General features: G+C 41.7%; 1 protein-coding gene across 3 annotated transcripts in view; it reads left to right on the forward strand.

The window, feature by feature from the left end:
* Nucleotides 1-21,643, forward strand: part of ATM (ATM serine/threonine kinase) — a 120,158-nt gene that overhangs the window by 16,386 nt on the left and 82,129 nt on the right. For 2 of the 3 annotated variants that reach the window (XM_048844502.2, XM_048844508.2), the window contains exons 4-12: nucleotides 374-519; nucleotides 2,289-2,453; nucleotides 8,002-8,167; nucleotides 8,577-8,815; nucleotides 12,130-12,293; nucleotides 15,254-15,423; nucleotides 17,170-17,541; nucleotides 18,116-18,310; nucleotides 20,407-20,502. In XM_048844502.2, the coding sequence (XP_048700459.2) occupies nucleotides 374-519; nucleotides 2,289-2,453; nucleotides 8,002-8,167; nucleotides 8,577-8,815; nucleotides 12,130-12,293; nucleotides 15,254-15,423; nucleotides 17,170-17,541; nucleotides 18,116-18,310; nucleotides 20,407-20,502 (1,713 nt within the window). The remainder of the gene's footprint in view (nucleotides 1-373; nucleotides 520-2,288; nucleotides 2,454-8,001; nucleotides 8,168-8,576; nucleotides 8,816-12,129; nucleotides 12,294-15,253; nucleotides 15,424-17,169; nucleotides 17,542-18,115; nucleotides 18,311-20,406; nucleotides 20,503-21,643) is intronic. The other variant, XM_075127183.1, reaches the window with a different exon arrangement.

Here is a 21,643-nt window from a genome sequence, read left to right on the forward strand (position 1 = left end):
ATAATAATTATACGTATTTATTGTAACATGAATAATAGATGCATATCAGTATAATTTTCCTTTTAATCACTTACTTTATGCTCAACACTATACAAATTTTAGAGGAAGATACAATTCTTACCCCAAGTAGCTTAAAATCTAAATAGATAAAATAATTCAGACCCAAAATGTACTAGATAATCAGTTCCTGTCACTGTCTGCTAGCTATTTCCATTAGATTTACACCAGTAATATATATCTGGGTTTATTAATTGTTTCAGAACCAAAATTGCTCAGCTGGTGCCTGGATTTTAAGTTTCAACAAATAATGTTTACCCATTTTATTTTAATCATTAGCCTGGTTCTGACAAATACCCATTTTGTATTTTTAAAGGTTTCTGCAGAAATACATCCAGAAAGAAACTGACAGTATTAGATTGGCAAAGCCAAATGTATCTGCCACAACACAAGCTTCCAGGCAGAAAAAGATGCAAGAGCTCAGCGGTTTGGTCAAATACTTCATTAGATGTGCTAATAAAAGTTAGTAATTTATATATCCACATATAATTATAGATCTTTTACTGCTTTACTGTCAGGTTCAACTGTTTACTCTGAACAAGGTATGACATGCTATTTTAAAATATTCAAGGACCACGGTTATAAATTAGTGCTTATTTTTCTTGAATGTCCCAGTGAACCTTTTTCATTTGTGTTAGAAGTTCTAGATGGAAAATTTGTATTAGTTCATCTCTGTGGTAATAGAGAATTGTTTCTTCACCTGCAGGTAATTGTAGTGCTTTATATAGTCTACTTGTTTACTGAGCACTTATGGTATGGACAGTGCTTGTACAAAGCATAGAGGAAAACATGATTTGAGGCAGAATTTTCAAGTGATAAAGTTTCTGCCAATTTCCTTGGGAAGCTATTCAATAACCCAAGTACCCTGACCAGCAGAAAAGTTTTGAATTGTCGTTTTGTGAATTCTATCCCATTTCTCCTAGTTATACCTCTGGACAGTCCTAGACAATTCCTCATCTTTCAAATACTTGTAAAAGGGTGTGTTGACCACTTAATTATCTTCTAACAAAATGATGTAGTTCTGTTCATCTTTCCTCATCAGTTAATGCTCTCCACAGTAAAATATTTGTGTCACACTGTCTACAGTCCCTCCAATTTGTTTACATCTTTCTCGTATTGAGAAGCTCAGAACTGAACACAGTATTCAAGTACAGATTCACCAGAGCCTTGTAGGTGAGGACTATCACTTCCCTGCAGCCCAAAATCACATTTAGCTTTTTGCTGCCAGGTTGCATTGGAAGCTCATCTACTTTGTTTCTTATGTTTTTAACCTTCTCCTTATGTTTCTTTCAGCATAACTGCTCTCCAAGTTTCTTCCCTCCATTAAATGTTGAGACTCCTATATGTGTTAGCAGAGTGGTTCTCAACCAGGGGTCTGTGGCCCCCTGGGGGACTGCAAGCAGGTTTCAAGGGGTCCACCAAAATAAACCGGAGAGCAGGGCCAGCGTTAAGGGTCACTGAGGCCCAGGAAGAAAGCCAGAGCCCGAGCACCACCATGCGGGGCTGACGCCCGAACCCTGCCACATGGGGCTGAAGCCAAAGTCCAAGCAACATAGCTTTGCGGGGGCCCCTTGTGGTCTGGGACCCTGGGCAATTGTCCTGCTTGCTACCGCCTAACACCCGCCCTGGCTTTTAATCTACTTGATATGCAGAAAAACTTGTTGTGGCACAGGTGGGCCATGGAGGTTTTATAGCATATTGGCGGGGCCTCAGAAAGAAAAAGGTTGAGAACCCCTGTGTTAGCATGCATTTTTTCAGCTGAATATCACTCTCATTTCAGGCTAACATTCTAAAACCTCAGAATCCCTTTGTGTTATTTCTCTGTTTATTGGTGCTTGTGAATGTAACCAATGTATGGCTTATCCCTTTTTTCAGGTCTCCACAGTCTTTTAGGTAAATTCATTATTAGAAAGGGTTTCTTTAAAAACAAGGGCATTAACAAAAACAGATAGAAATTGCAATGTGATCTGTCATATACAGAGAACATACATGCTATATGTGCGTTATTCCTAATATTTAAAAAAAAAAAAAAAGTTGCAAGCTACAAGAAAAAACTTCAAATATTTGTTGGTAGTGGAAGAATACAATGGGAGGAAATGTACTATAACTTTGAGATAAATATGGTAGTGTTAAGATTTTATGAATTCACTAATTCCAGTCTTGGCTTCATTGTTCAATACTTGGTTTAATTAAAAAACCCATGTTTGTATGTCCTGCTATTTTCTGCATAGGAGCACCCAGACTAAAATGTCAGGAGCTTCTGAATTATGTCATGGACATAGTGAAAGATGCATCAAGTTGTGCTATTTATGGAGCTGACTGTAGTAGCATACTACTAAAAGATATTCTTTCAGTGAGGAAATACTGGTGTGAGATATCTAAGCAACAGTGGTCAGGTTAGTATATAACGCTTCTATTTCAATAATGTCTATTTACAAACATGTATTTCCTAGTATAGAAATGTGTTTAGGCATATGATTGTTATTTACTGTTTATTATTACTATTATTTATTTGTATTTCAGTAGCACTAAGAGGCCCTGTTGTATGAGGCACTGTACAAATAATATAAAGTAAGAAATAGCCTCTACCCCAAAGACCTTAGAATTTATATAGACAAGATAAGGAGGCAGAGGTGGATATTACAGTATTATTCCTTTATTATTATCTGTTATTCCATGTACATTAACCCTTGTGTACTGGGAACAATGACTCAATCAAATCAATTTCAATGTCCAGTTTATTATTGAGACTATATTGTCTGGTGTGGTTCATGTATTACCAGTGAGTGTTATTACCTGTATTATGGTAATATCCAAAGATCTCAATCATGTGCACACCCCATTGTGCTAAGCCCTGTGCAGACATATAGTAAAGGACAGCCCTGAAGAACTTACAGTCTAAGAAGACCAAAAAATAAAAAAAAATGCTGAAGGGATGGGGAATGTGATAGAACATACAAGCAGTGCTCCATGGCATTTGACACATGAAAGATGGAGGAGAGGGACATCATAATTTCTGAATTAATACAAAAGTGCTGCCCATGGCAGCCCTCAACCTGCTCATTAGCAGTTGGCAGATTTATTATAAGCACCACAGAAGAAGTAGGTCTTGAAAGATTTGAAGGAGAGGATGGCGGTGGATATTGCATGCGTAAAAGTAGAAGAAAGTGCAGAAACAATTGCACTACTGGGAAAGTGCCTTGGGATTGGAGATGTCATACTTGAGAAAAGCACTATGTAAAATCATATTCTGAGCTGTAGTTTGAAGGATATTGCTGTAATTTCAGACAAAAAAGACAAAAAAAGACAAAAAAAGACTTGGGATTGCTGATATACTCCATCAAACGAATGCTTTTGGTCTTGTTTTGATTAAAAATATTCACATACATATTGAACATAAGAACCTAAGAGCTGCCGTACTGCATCAGACCAGTGGTCCATCTAGACCAGTATCGTATCTCCAACCAGTGGCGGTTTAAGACACGGACCCATGCCAATTTGGGGGCCCCAGAAAAATGGGCACCCCAGAAACAGTTGGCAGAAGCTGTTTGTTGGGGAGGGGTGAAAGCCCCGAGCCCTGGCAGAAGCCATGGGTCAGGCGGAAACCCTGAGCACTGGCAGAAACTGTGGGACAGGCAGGGGGAAGCCCCAAGTCCTGGCAGATGCCGCTGGGCAGACGCCTTGGTGGCAGAAGCCACGGGGCTGAAGCCCCAAGTCCAACACCCTCCACCTCCACCACCACCACCACCACCCTCGTGGTACAGTTTTTAATACCAAGGGACCCAATGCCAGGTCTCCAGTTTTTGACCAGAAAGTCCAGTTGAAAAGGAGGCCTGGCAGTGTCCGGTCAGCAATGCTGATCAGACGCTAAAAGTCTGGTTACTGGAGTAACCGAAATCAGCGTCCCCACCAAGATGATGGGAAGAGCAGCAGCTGCTGCTGAAACCTGGAGAAGCTGCTGACAGAAAAAACTGGCTGGCTCCCGGATCCAGTTCCTGCCATTCCGGCGGAGAGGTAGGTACCAACTTCCAGGCCACAGGCAGGAAATTCTGTCCTCCCCACTGTTCCCCAATTTGCCCAGCCTCTTGCTCCAGGGACCCACACTACCACCACCATCTGCTGTGCTGTGCCCTGATTTGAGGAAGGTGCGCTTATGGGTTTTCGAAATGGGAGCGACAGAGGTTGACTCGTGTCCCAACTATGAAGGTTCATAACCTTTTAGATATCCCCTCCTCCAGGCTCTCACACATGTACAAATTCCTGGCACTCCACCAAGATGAACAGGGTAAAATTGTCACTCATCTCAAACATGGCCAAGTCCCCACGTGATGCAGGAGAGTGGAGCATGCTTTGAAGATGTGACGGAGGATATCATTACAGCAACAAACCTAAGAAACTAAAAAGTCCAAGAAACCCCCCGCCCACTCTCCCCCAATCCATTTATCTCACTAATTAGATCAGGAACATTTAACAGAAGTTTGTATTTTCAAATAATACCTGGTGCAACATGCAAATGACTAGCTGTGTGATTGGTTAGGTGCCAACAGTGTCTATAGAATTGACAGTAAAAAAAACTTACCGCCACTATATTTGCTTTTGAAATCCACAATATGGATCTGCATTAAGCAGGAGTGCTAAGAGAAAGCTGAAACAAGCAAAGGAGGTTAAAGAAGTAGCTTTGTTACAAAAAATACTGACAATAAATCAGTACTTCAAGGAGAGAGTGAAAGGAGAAACAGCGGACAAAGCCAACAAGGTTTGTTCAGCGGACACTCTTGCTGGCAATGGAGGCCTTGGCCTTCAAGAGGAGGAAAATACAGGTCAGGATCTGCGGGAGGCAAACAAGCTGGGACTGAGTTATGCTAATGAGACAAATTCAATACAAGCAGATGAATTTAGCAGTGATCCTGCATTGTGGGATAACATTCATGAAAGGTTCAGGAATTTTTGGATTGCTATGAATTCAGCTGCCTGTCGAAAAAAAAAATATATTAAAAAATTCTCTGCTTCTGCTTGGGTGATTGGAGGGAAGACGCATTTGTTGTCTGCAGATCTGTGCTCTTTTCAGCTGCACAGTGGTGAATCTGTTATGTGGCACTGGCTTATTTACTCACCATCTTCTGGAAATGTTTACTGCTTTGTCTGCAAACTTCTTTCAACCAAAACACATTCCTTTATTGAAGGTTTTAGTGACTGGAAACATCCTGAATGTCTTTCTGAAAATGAGAAAAACTTGGACCACCGAATTTGAATCCTCACATGGATATGGCATGGAAAGGCAGTTGATGGGTACCTAGTTCAGCAGTTTCAGACAGAGTGTCCGTTCTGAAGAAATGTTCTTAAGCATGTTGTAGCGGTTCTTAAGTTCTTAAGTGAGCGCAGACTTGCATTTCATGGCCACAAGGAGCTGTTAGGTTCACCACATAATAGTAACTATTTGGGGATTTTGGAGCTGATTGCTCATTTGATCCATTTTTAGCAGATCATATTGCTGAAGAGTAAAGACAGTACCTTTTATTTGCCATCTACTACTTGTGAAGAATTCATTGATTAGATGGGCCAGAAAGTTTAAAAAAACAATAACTGCAGAACTTCAACAAGCCAAATATTTTTCAGTTATTGTGGATTCAACACCAGATTTATTGCATGTTGATCAGCTCATTTTTGTTTGCAGATTTGTCAGTTCAGAGGGGCAATTTGTGGAACAATTCATTGGATTTGAGCCACTAGACCAGCGGTGGCTGGTCTGGCATGCCAGCCGTTTTAATCTGGCCCTCAAACTCCTGCTTGGGAGCAGGGTCTAGGGCTTGCCCCGCTCCGCTGCTCCAGCTGGGGAGCAGGGTCAGGGGCCACTCCATATAGCTCCCAGAAGCAGCAGCATGGCCCCCCTACGGCTCCTAAGTGTAGGGGCAGCCAGGAACTGCAGCCAATGGGAGCTGCAGGGGCGGTGCCTGCGGACGCAGCAGTTAAACCGTCCCAGCCCATCAGCGGCTTTCCCTGACGGGCCGTAAGCCAAAGGTTGCCGCTCCCTGGTCTATGCCCACTAGAGAATATTCCCCTCCAGAGGTGAGAATGGAGTTGAAGATTCCCAAGTCCCATTATTCTTTAGCTGTCAGATATCTGTGAAATCCACTGGCAAAATCTGTGTCTCATTTTCCCCACACCCTCTGTGCTGATCCACAGAAAAGGCAACACCCTACTAACTCTACAAGTTACTCCATTAGCTCGGGTGGCAGAGGTCTGTGGTATAAATCCTGTTCCGGCCGGTCAGGGACCATTGCCCTGAGCTGCAGAACGCGGCTGCTGAGGCCGGTCAGCCGGGGACCAAAGCCCAGGGCCACGACTGCTCCAGCTGGCAGCCCGGGGCCGTGGACCACGGCTGCTCCAGCTGGCTGCCTGGGGCTGCGGACCGCAGCTACTCCAGCCAGCCAGGGACCACTGCTCCAGCTGGTTGGGGATGGGCCGCGGAGTGTGTCTGCTCTGGACGGCCCTCCCAGGGACTGCTGCCTGGGGCAGTGGACCACGGCTGTTCCTGCTGCCCTGGAACCGCTGCTGCCAGAGCAGTGGCTGGTATGGCTGACCTGCGGGCCGCCTGAGCAGCTGGCCCCGGAGCCAGCCACACTGGTCCCTACAGAAATCACGGAAAGTCATGGAATCCGTGACTTCCGCGATCTCTGTGACAGACTTGGAGCCCTAATTATAATGCATATGCACAAGAGGGCCGAGTTAAAGGTGCACAGGCAAGCTTAATTCTGGCGTTTCCTAACTTTGAGTTCTAGACTTTGCAACTTTAATAATATCCTTTTAACATATATTTTATATGTATAATAATATAATTGTGATTTCTTTAGCAGGCTCTTGAAGTTGCTATTCTGCAGTTGCCAAATTCCAGTTAGTGCTGAGATGTAGAGCTTTGCACAGATACAAAATTCATATCTGCAGGGCTCCACCAGGAACCGCAGTGGCAAAAGCAGCATGGCTGTACCACCCCCAGCCCCAGAACACACAGACCGCTGCATGGAAGGGACTCCTGTCTGGGAGAGTGTGAGCCACTAGTACACACTAGCATGACCAGGGACAGCTGCCAGTGAGCCTGGTACCCGCCCCAGTGGGCGGGGCTGGGGGCAGGGCAGGGGATGGTACAGCCATGCCAGAGGAGCTGCCCACGTGGGGCGCTGGCTCCGGGAGAGCCCTGCAGCTTCTCGGATATCAGCATCCACGGATATAAATTTTGTGTCTGCACAGGGTTCTACTGAGATGTCCCTGTAGGTTTTAGTGCTGATCTTTAAAGCTCTTTTTATAGATCCTCTCCTACAAGATATAAAAATAATGCTTATACAGTGTAACACTGCATCTTCAAAGCTCTATGAAGTATTAGTTTAATAATTACCTGTTAAATAAAAATACTAGAAAATGGAAAAAACCAAAATTTAATAGTACCTAATACACCTTTTCCATTTTTCTGTTGGTACTCATTGGAACATTACACTCTGGCATATCATAGTACAAGTGAAAATTCTGACTCTGGTGACATGCTAAAAGGGAGTGAAATAATTCTCTGTAAGAATTAGCTGAAATGTTAGTTAGTAGTCTCTAGGGGGTTTTTGCAGTTTCTTTGTTCTGTTTTGGTTTTTGTGGCATTCAACTACCTGTGGTATGTTTAGATAATATTGTCTTACTGTTTCTGTGTGCAAAACAGGGAATTAACTTTTGTGAACAATGATCCAAATGTCTATGATGTTAATAGCAAGTGGATATTTTCATAACTCAGGCAAAATATTTTAATTTTACTGTTTAAGTGGTTGTTTTTCCTCCCTGTGTAACTTCTGCATTTAATCAGCTTGTTAGAGTTTATGTTCTGGTCTCTTAAATCACTGTTTTACCCAGGCTAAGGAGACAGTTATACCTTTAGATGATTTTTGATTCTTTGGATTATGTTTACAGATCTGCTGACCCTGTACTGCAAATTGTATCTCAAACCTTCCAGAGATATTAACAGAGTCTTGGTGGCTAGAATAATTCATACACTGATCAGAGGATGCTGCTTCCAAACTGATGAACTAAATTCAAATCTTTATTGCTTCTTTGAAAAAGCACTACGATATGCAAGGTAATTTTCATCTTTTTGTTTTGTGTGTCAAAATTGTATTTCAGAGGATAATTTGTCCTAGGTAATTGGGGTTGGACTTGGTGGTCTGTGGAGGTCATCGATCCCTGACTTCTGTGATTCTGACCTTCAACATCTTTCTGTTTACTCAGAGCTCTTTGAAATGTTAATCTTTTATGCATTTATTTATGTATTTTGTAAATATTTTGCATTATCTGCAAGTATGCAGAGGTGAGGTCTTTCGAGTATTCTTCCCTTACTTATTAAGTTAGGTTTGTTCAGTGCTCAATTTAGAATTCAAGGAATAGATTTAAAAAAAATCCAGACAAGTCATTCTTTATTTGTTAATACTTCTTATTAACATAAAGTTGGCTATTTTTGCTGTAGATGAAGTGCTTGGTTTATATTCCAGGCAGGAGAACGCCTCTGCAGGTCTGGATCATATTCTTGCAGCAATTAATGACTTCTTCAGTGTGTATGCTGTGAACTGTCGTATGCGGATTTGTAAGCTAGGAGAAGAAATTCTTCCTACAGTGCTTTATATATGGACTCAGTATAGACCAAAAGAGTCTCTAAAGGAGTTAATAATTCAGTTACTTCAACTGCAGGTTCGTGTCCATCATCCAAAGGGAGCCAAATCACAAGAGAAAGGTACACAATAAAAAGCTTCTTTTGTTTTTGTTTTTGTTTTTTGCTTTTTTAACTTTGGCAGAGTTCAAGTTGCCCGAGCACAGAAGTTCTGGATGTCACTGGTGTGCTTGGAGAATAATCACAGGAGTAACTGTTGCTTCTCAGTAGTTTTACACTGTGCATTAAAGCTGACTGAATTGGGGAATATGTGTTTTTAACTATTATTGTGTTATAATAACACTCAAAATACGCTAGGTGCTGAATGGGAACACCCAGCATCTGGTCAAAGAGTTTAAAATTTAAAAAGAAGAGGGGGAGGGGGAAAAGGCTGGGGGGAATGGATACAACATACAGGAGTGAGCAAATTGCAGATTGGCACACATGTTCACATCTTGTTAATTTTATAGATAGTAAGACCAGGAGTGACCGTTATGGTCATCTAGTCTGACATCCTGGAAAACACGGGCCAAAGAAGCTCACCCAGTAATTTCTGCATCAACCCATAACTTCTATCTGAGCTATATCATGTTTTTTAGAAGATGTCTATTCTTGATTTAAAGACTGCAAGTGATGGACAATCCACCATGCCTTGGGCAAATTTTTTCAACGGTTAATTACCCTAATTAAAAATATATCGTATTTCTAATCTGAATTTGTCTAGCTTCAGTTTCCAGCCCTTGCATCTTGATTAAGAGCCATGTCTTTCCCAGATAGGTATTTGCAGACTGCAATCAAGTCACCTTTATTACCTTCTCTTTGATAAATGAAATAAAGCTTCTTTAGGTACTCACTATAAGGCATGTTTTCTAAACCAGCATTTCTCAAACTTTAGCAACCCGAGGACCTCCATTTAGATCTAAAATTTTTCGCAGATCCCCAAGCCCCCCTACTCAGCCCCTTCCCCCATGACCCCACGCACATCCCACCTTGTCCCTCTCCCGCTCCGCACCTCTTTCCGCCCTCTCCTCTGAATGCACCCCATTTCTGCTCCTTCCCTTTCCTCCCAGCACCTTCTGCACATTGCTGAACAGCTGTTCCCCGGCATGCAGGAGGCGCTGTGTGGGGGGGGAAGGAGTTGATCAGCAGGGCCCATGGACCTCCTGGAGTACCCTCGCAGACCCCCGTTCGAGAAATGCTGTTCTAGACCTTTAATTAGTCTTTCCTCTCATTTAAGAACCTTCTGTAATCTTTCAACATCCTTTTTGAAGAGTAGAAAACAAAATTGGACACAATATTCTAGTAATGATCTCACTATAAACATATAAGGAAATACCACCTCCATCTAGTTCATATTCCCTGCCTTATACATCCAGGGATCCTGTTTGCCCTTTTAGTGACATTCATCTCCTTGGAAACACATATTCAACTGGTTATCTACCATGACCCCTAAGTCCTTGTCAGAGTCACTGCTTTCCAGGATACAGTCCCCCATCTTATAAATGTGAGCGATTTTCTTTGTACCTAGATGTTGTATGACTTTGCATTTGGCAGTGTTAAAACATACGATGTTCAAGTGAGCCCCCTTACAAAGCAGTCCATGTTGGTCTATATAACTGACCTGTCCCCATCATTATTTAATACTCCACCAATTTTTGTATCATTTGCAAACTTCACCAGCAATGATTTTATGTTTTCTTCCAGATCATTCATAAAGATATTGAATAGCAATGGGCTGAGAATAGATACCTGCGGGAACTCATTAGAAACACTCCCTTGGGATGATGATGCCCCATTTACAGTTACTTTCTGTGATATGAGTTAATATCGTCTACACAGATTTTGTATAGGGTAATTCTTTATCAAAATGTCATGTGGGACTAAGTTAAATACCTTGCAAAAGTCTAAGTCCATTATGTCAACATTTACCTTTATTAACCAAACTCATCAAAAAATGCCAAGTTTGTTTGACAAGCGCCTTTATTCATAAAACCATGTTGATTGGCATTAATTATGCTGCCATCTTTTATTTTACTGATTGTGTGCCATATCAGCATTTCCATGATTTTTGTCCTGTACTGATGTAAGATTAACTGGTCTATAATTTCCCTGCCATCCCATTCGCCCTTTTTTAAATATTGGGACAACATTAGGGTTTTTTTTTTTCCAGTCCTCGAACATTTCCAGTGTTCCAAGATTTGTTAAATCAATATTAAGGGTTCAGAGATCTCCTCGGTTAATTCATTGAATACTCTTAGGTGCAAGTTTTCAGGTCCTGCAGATTTTAAAATGTTTAACTTTAATAGTTGTTCTTTAACATCCTCCCTAGTTTCTGATGTAATAGGACGTATTTCATTATCATTGCAAGACATGAATACATCACCCTGCTTTCTTTGGAATACAGAACAGAAATATTTATTGAATACTTCTGCCTTTTCTACATCAGACTTGATAATTTTACCATCCTTGTCTAGTATTGGACCCATACCATCACTAGGGTTTTGTTTGTTTCTAATACATGTAAAAAATTCCTTTTTATTGTGCTTAGCACTACCAGGCATAGATTTTTTGATTGATACATTTAGTTTCCCCTGTCAACTCTGTTTCCTAACTGCTGATTTGTATTTACTACTATCCAACCCATTGTAGTGTTTTTTTTAACGCATTAATTTTTTTTATTAATCCCTTGTTAACTATTAATCTCCAGTTATATGAAGTCCCTCTTAGACCACATTCCCCTACATTCTCTTAGCATCTGTCCCCAGTATACAGGGTCCTTGGACTTCATTGTCTATGTTTGCATCTTGCCTGTGTACGCCATCTTCACACCAGGGTTCTTCTTTTGCACAGGGGATGCTGGAGATTGGTGGTCCTGCTATATCTGCTGCTTTGGAAGGGCAAGGAGTATAGAGCAGGGCCAAATCAGAATATGTTGGGTATTAAAATTCTGCAGTGTAATCTGTGACACCTGTCGTGTCCTTGGGTTGAGAAAACACATGGGTCAGCTCTTCCTGGCTGCTGTTGGGGAAGTATTCTTGCCCCTCCCTCAGCCAAGTGGAAGGGTAGCTGCACTGGGGACCTAGAGTCTCTGGGGGTGGGTGCTGCTTGGTTCTGGGTGTTTAGGTTGGAACAGATGACAGTGGGATTCTTGATTTTGTTTTTTCTTCCTCTTATTTTGCATCCAGACTTTATCCTCTCTTCGCAAATGTTCGAACATTTTTTGTTTTAAATAGCAAATGTTCGCATTATAAAACCTCCTGAAAAATTAAACACTAATTGCTGTTAAACGTTCTCTGCTCATCTGAACATAGAATGCTATATTGTATAGTCAGATTATTTAATCAGATTATGACAAATAAACTGCATATATAACTTAAATTTTATCTTTTCATATACAGGTGCATATGACTCAGCAAAATGGCAAAGAATCTTATACAACGTGTATGATCTGCTGGTGAATGAGTTAAGTCTCATTGGCAGTAGAGGAAAGTATTCTTCAGGATCACGCAACATTGCTGTAAAGGAAAACTTGATTGAATTAATGGCTGATATTTGTCATCAAGTAAATGAAATTTTTACACATTGTTCCAAGTGAATGTAAAGTGGATGTGTATACTGTACTATGCTATTCACACACTTGAATGTTCCATTAATATGTCTTGCATATTTGTGTACTTATACTTCAGTATCTTTAGTCTCTGGTCTAGAGACATATTTTTTTTGACCTCATTTAAATGACAGTCTTGAGAGTCTAATTGAGATCCTAATACTTGGGTCCAATAGAGGCTGCACACAGACTCCAGAAGGAGCCCTCCTGTTCAGTTTATAGAGAAGTTTAATTGCTTTAGTGATATTTGGATTAACTTTCCCCAAAATATTTCCATGTGTAAGGTACAGTGCAGAGATGGAAGCAGACATTTTCTGTTTGCTGCTGAAAGTGTTCGAATGTTTTATATTTGAAAGTTTAACATGGTTACAGGCTTGTAAGGGAGAAGCATCCTTATATTTCTGGTATACTTTTTTATAATATCAAGGAATTCTAAATAGAGCAAAATTATTTGTTATTGCAGAAGTTCATATTTAGTTAGTACTTTTATTCTGTATGCAGTTGAAAGAATGGGTAATTGACAATTCTATATGATTGTTTATGTGACTTGGGAGCACAAGTTTAATTGAAAGTCAATGGTACTTTGTGCTCCTAAATTACTTTGGGCTCTTGTGAAAATCCTACCCTTATTGATTAATTACTGGAGAGTGTAAGTACTGTAATAATACTTAGGTCTCGTAGTTCTAAGCCTTGCTTTTGAAGGAAGATCCCAAGCTTGGCTTCTTGCTTTTTAGATGACAGAGGTAGTAGGACACTTTGCCTCTGGAGAGCAGGAAGCAAATCTCTGATCAAATCCTAATGGCTGATAGGCATAGCATTGATAGGTGCTGGAGACAGCAGCATCCTTGTGCCCTCTGCCAGTATCTAGGTTGCTGCCATATGTGGTCTTTGAAGGTTGTGAAGCAAGCTAAGAGGGAAATGAGAAAGTTCTCTGGAGTGCTTTATAGATGGTAAATAATTATTAACTTCAGGTATGTCTACTTTGTAAGCTAGTGATGTGATTCCCAGCTGGAGGAGATATATTCGCAATAGCTCTGATTGAGCTAGCTCACTAAAAATAGTGTAACCCCAGCAGTGCAAGCAGTGAGAGGGGCTAGCTGCCCCGAGTGCATGTCCATAAGAGACGATATATACTACTTGGGGCAGCTAACCCCTCCTGCTACTGGGCCACTGATGTTATATTCTGGTTTTAGTGCATTAGCTCAGTTAGAACTAGTATCAGCATGTCTCCTCAAGCTCAGAATCACACTCCCAACTCAAAATATAGACATACCCTTAGTTTGAAACATCTCATGGCCTTTAATAGAGGGTGAGGGTGACAAGGTTCCCTCATCAAAGGCTCTTACGCAAAGTAAGCTTCCACAGGATAAGAGGGAACATGCTCTCATGGATTGCTAACTGGTTAAAAGATAGGGAACAAAGGGTAGGTATAAATGGTCAGTTTTCAGAATGGAGAGAGGTAAATAGTGGTGTCCTCCAGGGGTCTGTTCTGGGACTGGTCTTATTCCACATATTCATAAATGATCTGCAAAAGGGGTAAACAGTGAGGTGGCAATATTTGCAGATTATACAAAATTACTAAAGATAGTTAAGACCCAGGCAGACTGCAAAGAGCTACAAAAGGATCTCTCAAAACTGGGTGACTGGGCAACAAAATGGCAGATGAAATTTAATGTTGATAAATACAAAGTAATGCACATTGGAAAGCATAATCCCAAGAATACGTATAAAATGATGGGGTCTAAATTAGCTGTTACCACTCAAGAAGGAGATCTTGGAGTCATTGTGGATAGTTCTCTGAAAACATCCACTCAATATGCAGCGGCAGTCAAAAAAGCGAACAGAATGCTGGGAATGATTAAGAAAGGGTTAGATAATAGGACAGAAAATATCATGCTGCAGCTATATAAATCCATAGTATACCCACGTCTTGAATACTGTGTGTAGATGTGGTCGCCCCATCTCAAAAAAGATATATTGGAATTGGAAAAGGTTCAGAAAAGGGCAACAAAAATGATTAAGGGTATGGAATGGCTTCTGTATGAGGAGAGATTAATAATACTGGGACTTTTCAGCTTGGAAAAGAGACAGCTAATGGGAGATATGATTGAGGTCTATAAAATCATGACTGATGTAGAGAAAGTAGATAAGGAAGTGTTGTTTACTTCTTTTCATAACAAGAACTAGGGGTCACCAAATGAAATTAACAGGCAAAAGGTTTAAAACAAATAAAAGGAAGTATTTCTTCTACACAACGCACAGTCAAGCTGTGGAACTCCTTGCCGGAGGATGTTGTGAAGGCCAAGACCATAACAGGGTTCAAAAAAGAACTAGATAAATTCATGGAGGATAGCCTCATGGTGGTGGTGTGGGAACCTCAGCTGCCCTATGCTTCACAGACATGGGTTCTAGTCCTGTGTCTCCTTACATCCACTTAGATGTCTTGCTCTAATGCTTAACTTTCCTTACGGGGGAGGGATAGCTCAGTGGTTTGAGCATTGGCCTGCCAAACCCAGGGTTGTGAGTTCAATTCTTGAGAGGGCCATTTAGGGGTCTGGGGCAAAAAAAATTGGGGATTAGTCCTGCTTTGAGTAGTGGGGTTGGACTAGATGATCTCCTGAGGTCCTTTCCAACTCTCATATTCTATGATTCTATGATAGGTCCATCAATGGCTATTAGCCAGGATGGGCAGGAATGGTGTTCCTAGCCTCTGTTTGCCAGAAGTTGGGAATGAGCGACAGGGGATGGATCACTTAATGATTACCTGTTCTGTTCATTCCCTCTGGGGCACCTGGCACTGGCTACTGTCAGAAGACACGATACTGGGCTAGATGGACCTTTGGTCTGACCCAGTAGGGCCGTTCTTATATGAGCATTTGAATACTTTTATCTCTTTTTACTTTATCTTTGGAAAGGTCTTTACTGAAGACACCAAAGTCCTGGAGATAACCCAGTCATACACTGTTACACAAAGAGAGCCTGGAGATGAAGCTGCACCGAGCAAGCGTAGGAGGATCGAATTGGGATGGGAAATAATTCGAGACAACCTGCAAAGATCACAGAATGATTTTGATGTTATACCTTGGTAAAAACATCTTTTTTCTTTCACCTTGGAACTGATATCAGTACCAATAACTTATTAACAGGTTTTAGTTTCACATTCAATTATTTCATTATCTGTGAACTGTAACTTCCTACATTTTATACTGAATTGTCTCCCAAATGCTTTGTGCTGCAAAGTAAGGTGCTCAGATACAGAACACAGAGAGAGGCTATCATGGAATCAGCCTAGCTTTTCCCAGCTCTTGAAAAATCATGAAGAATGTTCTTGAAATTCTTGTTATAAAAGCTTCTATGTCAAATACCACATAATAGTTAGAAGTCAGAACTTTCACATTGCTGGCTTGGATAACTGACATGATATATGAGAGACACAACGTGGGTGAGGTAGTATCTTTTATCAACCAACTTCTGTTGGTGACAGAGATAAGCTTTTGAGCTACACAGGGGTCTTCTTCGGGTCTGACATGATATATGACTAACGTATGACAATGAAATGATGGTGAATGAAAATACTGGCTTTTATGAGGGGCTGTGGAGTTTCAATAAGAATAATGCCCTCGGTGAGAACCTCATCTCTGTTCTCACCATTTTATGATGGGTAAACTGGTTTGAAGAGTATAATAATAATAATATAATCTTTGACATAATAGATAAAGGTATAACAGGATCCAGTGGTTGGAAGTTGAAGCTAGACAAACTCAGGCTGCAAATAAGGGGCACATTTTTAAACAGCACAAGGAATTAATCGTTGGAACAGTTTACAAAGGGCTGAGGTGGATTCTCCACTGGAAATTTTTTTAAATCAAGATTGGATTTTTTTCTAAAAGAGATGCTTTAGTTCAAACAGGAATATGGCCTGTTTTATATAGGAGGCAGGCTAGATGATCAGAGTTGTTCCTTCCAGCTTTATAATCTATTAATAAAGCTAAGATTTTGTCATGGAAGTCACGGAATCCATGGCTGCCAGAGAGCTCAGAGACATTTTCTGCTTCAGCCCAGGACAGCGTGGCTGGAGGTGTCAGCTGCTGGGCGGGGGGTCCAGCAGCTCTGAGCTGCCAGGTAATAGGGACCACACAGCTCCCAGCTTCTGCGGGTGGCAGGGGAGACCTTGCAGCACTGAGCCACAGCGGGTGGGGGAGGGACCCCCCCAGCTCCAAGTCGCTGTGGGCGGTGGGGGGCCCCAAAAGCTCCCAGCTGCTGCGAGGGGGCGGTGGGGGCCCCCAACAGTCCCAGCCACTATGTGCCACGGGGGAGTGTCCCCGCAGCTCCCAGCCACTGCAGGGTGCAGGTTGGACCCCGGAACTCCAGTAGCCGTGGATGCTGGACTCTCCTCTCTTCCCATTTTGTCACAGTTATTTTTAGTAAAAGTCACAGACAGGTCACGGGCTTCGGTGAATTTTTGGTTATTGCGTGTGACCTGTCTGTGACTTTTACTAAAAATAATCATGACAAAATCTTTGCCTTATCTATGAGAAATAAAATTACAGAAATGAAAATTAATTTTCTGTTTGCTTCACTGATATCTGACAATCAACTTGTAAAACAGCATTTATGTGGTGAGGCTGAATATACTTAATTGCTTCAAAATGATAGCTTGTTCAATCACCAATTATTCTATCTTGAACACTTAAACAATCACAGTTAAATATGCAACAATAGAAGTGTAAAATGATTCTCTGAAACTGCTTATATTATATTTTACTGCTTTTCAACACATGATGAATTTATGTACATTTCAAGTTAATTGCCTTCACTTTCTGTTTTTAAGGTTACAGATTACAGCCCGATTAATATCAAAGTATCCTATGAGTCTTCCTAACCGTGAATTATCGCCCTTACTCACTATACTACACATGCTACTACCTCAGCAGAGGAAAGGGGAAAGGACCCCATATGTGCTAAGGTGCCTTACAGAGGTTGCTGTTTGTCAGAGCCAAAAATTAGATTTGGAAAGCACACAAAAGTTGGAGTTGCAGAGAATCTGGGCAAAAGTTTGGTCTCTTACAGTTCGCAGCATAAGTTTTCAGCAAGTTGAAACAGAAAGTTTTGGGTTACTTGGAGCCATAATTCAAGGAAACCTTGTTGTAATAGACAAAGAACTCTGGAAGATATTTTCAGGGTCTGCATACAAGCTTTCAAGGTAAGATGGGAACCAGGGATAGTGTATCTTGTGTCTTTGATTCTATATAGCTGTTTTTCCTCCGTGAACAGAAATACTAAATTTGTTCTTGTGGCGTTTTAAGTAAGTACTGTACATATTTGTGTTAAAACCTGTTTTTCAGACATTTATAATTCAGCCATAAAAACTCGCTCCAGTCTGAAAGTTGACATGGAAGAGAAGTGACCAGGGCAAGTTTCTTAAAAACAAATTTTGGCCAAAATAAATTCATTCTACTTTTGTTGAAACAAAGCAAAGCATATTTTTTGTTCTTTTACAATTAATCTAATTTCAAAAGATTGGATCCAAAATAGTTTTAAAATAGACAAGTGGAATCTATAATGTCTAAAATATGGGTTTGAAAATGCATGCAGAGTGAGTACTCTTATAAAGGAATTTTTAATATGCATGCTTAAGTATTTTATTTATGCATTTGACAATATTCTTAGAGCTGTCCAAGATCCAAAAATAAAGACTTTGCCTCATAATAATAGTAGTTGAATATAAATTTAATTATGATTTCCCACAAGCTATTCTTTGCTCTGTTTTGTTGTAGTCCTGCTGCACGTTGTTTGGCGTTAGCAATGACTGCCTACGTAATACCAGAAACTTTGAAAGTAGGAATGATGCAGAATAATTGTGAAGGAAATACAGGGTACATGTTAAAAGAAGCAATAATAAAATGGCTACTGTTCTGTCATTTGGAAGAGAAGATGGAAGAATGTATTGAGTTACCCCCTGTGCTATGCAGGTAACAACTTGGAGTATAATCCGCTCTTTGTATAAACTCAAAACATAACAAAAAAGCAGGCAGGAAAAAATGAAATATTGAAGTCTTCATATGTTGCTAATATTTTGGTAGAGTTTATAAATCTGCATGTTAACTTTCTGTAGGGTATCATAAAACACTTGTTTTGGAAATGGTTAATTTTTCCTGACTCGAATGTAAAAAAAAAAAAAAAAAAAACCCTCGTTTTATAAAACTGCTGTTAGATGAAAATTACCTGCACTTCTTATACCTGAAGTTTTCTGGCTTGATGTTTAGATTTTAGGAATGACTGGAATCAAACTAATCTTCATTTAGCAGGTGATAATGTTAACCCTGTGCTGCTTGGTATAACTGATGTGCTATTATAATCCAAGTTTTTAGTTGTTCAAGTGGTAGCTTCACACAGTGCATGCATTTTAAGGTTTCTTGCTTTTTAAAACATTAGGTTAATACATGATATTTTTTGGTAAATAACTAATATTACTGTACATTTAGCGCCTTTTATCAGAGGATCATCAAATGTTTTACAACCGTAATTAAATTTATCAATACCACTTTGGGGGAGGGAGGTAGATAAGTAGTATATCCATTTTTACAAACTGATAAACTGAGACAGAGATGGTGACTTCCATAAGGTCACACAGCGACTCTGGCATAGATGTGTTACTTCTGGGGGAAATTCTGCGCCACTGCATGCACGCAGAATTCATGCCCCCCGCAGATTTCTTTGCTTCCACACAGAAAAATGACTTTCTGACTGGGAAGCAAAGCCCCAGCAGCGCGGGCGCATCGTTTCAGGCACCCAGAGCAACTGGCAGAGAGGTAGAGCACTGTGGGGCAGGAGGTGGGAATGGGGAAGATCCAGCTGGTGGCTTCTGCCCTGCGCCAGGCTCAGCTGCTAGTCCCAGCTGTGTTGGGAGTAGGGGAGGACGGGACTTGATCTTCCTTTGCAAGGAGTGGCCATGTCCAGGTCAGACCCACCCCCAGAAATCTCCCCAGGCTGTAGGAAACTCCACCCCATCCCACTTTCTGTCCACATTACTCCTCAGCCATGGGGGGAAGGGTCACTGTATGAGGAGCTGCTTCCCCGGTCACCCAGCCCCCCGTGCATCTGGACCCTCCCATACCCAGACCCCTGCTGAGCCTCAGAACCCCCCCATGAGTCCCCCACACCCTAACTCCCACCCCACTGAGCCTCACTCCCTGCATCCGGATCCCCCTTGCCGAGCCCCGCCCTCTTCCCCCACATCCAGCCTCCCACCCCAGCCTCAAGACCTCCCCCTTCACCCTGACGAGCCATACCCCCGCTGCACCTGGACCACTCCAATGAGCCCCCTGGACCCCCACCCTACTGAGCTACAGCCAGGTGTATCTGGACCCCAGACCCCTCCCCCCCCAGTGAACCCCCCCACATGCAGATCCCCTCTGCAGAGCCCCATCCCCCACACCCTGCTGAGCCCCAAGCACCTTCACCTAGACCCTGCTGCAGAGTCCCATTGCCCCTGTGCATCCAGATCCCAACTGCACCTGGACCTCCCACTTATCCACCCACATCCAGATTATACCACACAGGACCATCTCACCCCACATCTGGATCCCCCACACTAAGGATCCTGCCAGGCTGAACCTACCTGCTCACACCTGGTGCAGAGGGGAAGGGCCTCAGGGTGTTTCTAGAGCAGACCCGGCCCTTGCGCTGTGTCAGGGTTGGGTGCAGCCTTACCGCCGAGTCTGTGACCTGAGGGGGAGCTGCAGGGTGATCTCTCACCTCTGTGCAGCCAGTGGCCTGTGCTTCCCACTGTTATGCTGGAGCTTCCATATTTATTTATTGACAAATTAAATTTGCATAACTTTAAAATATTGTGCCTAGACATTTTAATTTCTTGGCACAGAATTCCCTCAGGAGTAATGTGTGTAGAACTCAGGAGTCCTGATACCTAGTCCTGCTTAAATGTACAAAATTAAGGTTAGATTTGAGATTTGAAGTTCGGAGTCATAATCACCTAATAAGTATAGATGTTTCTCACCTGAATTTCAGCTCTGGGTTTTTTAAAAAAAAAAGTTTATTTTCTTTACAGTGATTTTCCTCATCTAGTGCTGCAGAAAATTCTTGTGAGCCTGACTATGAAGAACTGCAGAGCTGCAATGAACTTTTTCCAAAATGCTACTGAGTGGTATGTTTAAAATTAATGAACGTAGTTAGTATGCTCTTCATATTTAGGGGCAGTATTTTTAGGGTTGAACCAGGATTTTTTTACTTGTAGTACATATCCTCATTGATATTCTGTATTCCCCCTACTTGGCTAAGGTAGCATTACAGGTTCTTGCCATTCCAGCAAGCACTGAAGATATGGAACACATGTTTTCCTGTCTCTCTCATATCTTTTAATGTTCATTTCTGTAAAGTATTTAGCACACTTTTGGGCATTGTAAAAATAGTGCATCTACAGTCTGGTCAGGTGCTTTAGACAGGTATGAAGACAAAATCTCCTCCCTGAAGAGGTTACATAACGTCTCTCTTACCAGTAATATATCTTAGTAAAGCAATTACCAAAAAAACAAAGCAAAACAAAAAAAAACCCCCAACTAATTAGAAATTGCCCTCATGGATCCACAGTACCCACCCTTCTTCACCATTACTTTACAGTCTTAAAACTTGATTTAGTGGAAGGAGTTGGCCACAGCTCCAAATGCCTCCCCTTTGTACATCCTGGGGTGTTGTGGGGGGACATAGGCAGGTGGCGCACACTGCCTTGATGAACACTGCTTTCCAGAATGCTCTGAGGTCACGCACCAAGATTGTGAGCACATTTCGTCCACAGCAGGGGTTCTCAACCTTTTTCTTTCGGAGACCACCCCCCCCAACCCGTTATTAAAACTCCACGGCCCACCTGTGCCACGACAACTGTTTGCTGCATGTAAAAAACAGAGGCGGCATTAAGGCGTAGCAAGCAGAGCTATTGCCTAGGGCCCCACACCACAGGGGGCCCCCCAAAGCTAAATTGCTCAGGCTTTGACTTCAGGTTCAGGGCCCTGGGCTTCAGCTCCTCATGGCAGGGCTTCAGCTTTCTGCCCTGGGACCCAGCAAGTCTAACACTGTCCCTGCGTGGTGGACCCCTGAAACCTGCCCCTCATTGAGAACCACTGATCTACAGTGTATAGATTCATCTTGATAATCATCTCAGACTATGATTAAAATAGTAAGTAACTTAGTGAGATTCACCTGAGAAATGAGAGAGCACAATAAATGACTAGAAGCACAAATAAAAATTCCATTTTATTTCTGCTTATGTTTCTTGTGTTTAAATAATGGTT

This window comes from Caretta caretta, chromosome 1, assembly GCF_965140235.1.
Source record: "Caretta caretta isolate rCarCar2 chromosome 1, rCarCar1.hap1, whole genome shotgun sequence".
NCBI classification, from domain to species: Eukaryota; Metazoa; Chordata; order Testudines; family Cheloniidae; genus Caretta; species Caretta caretta.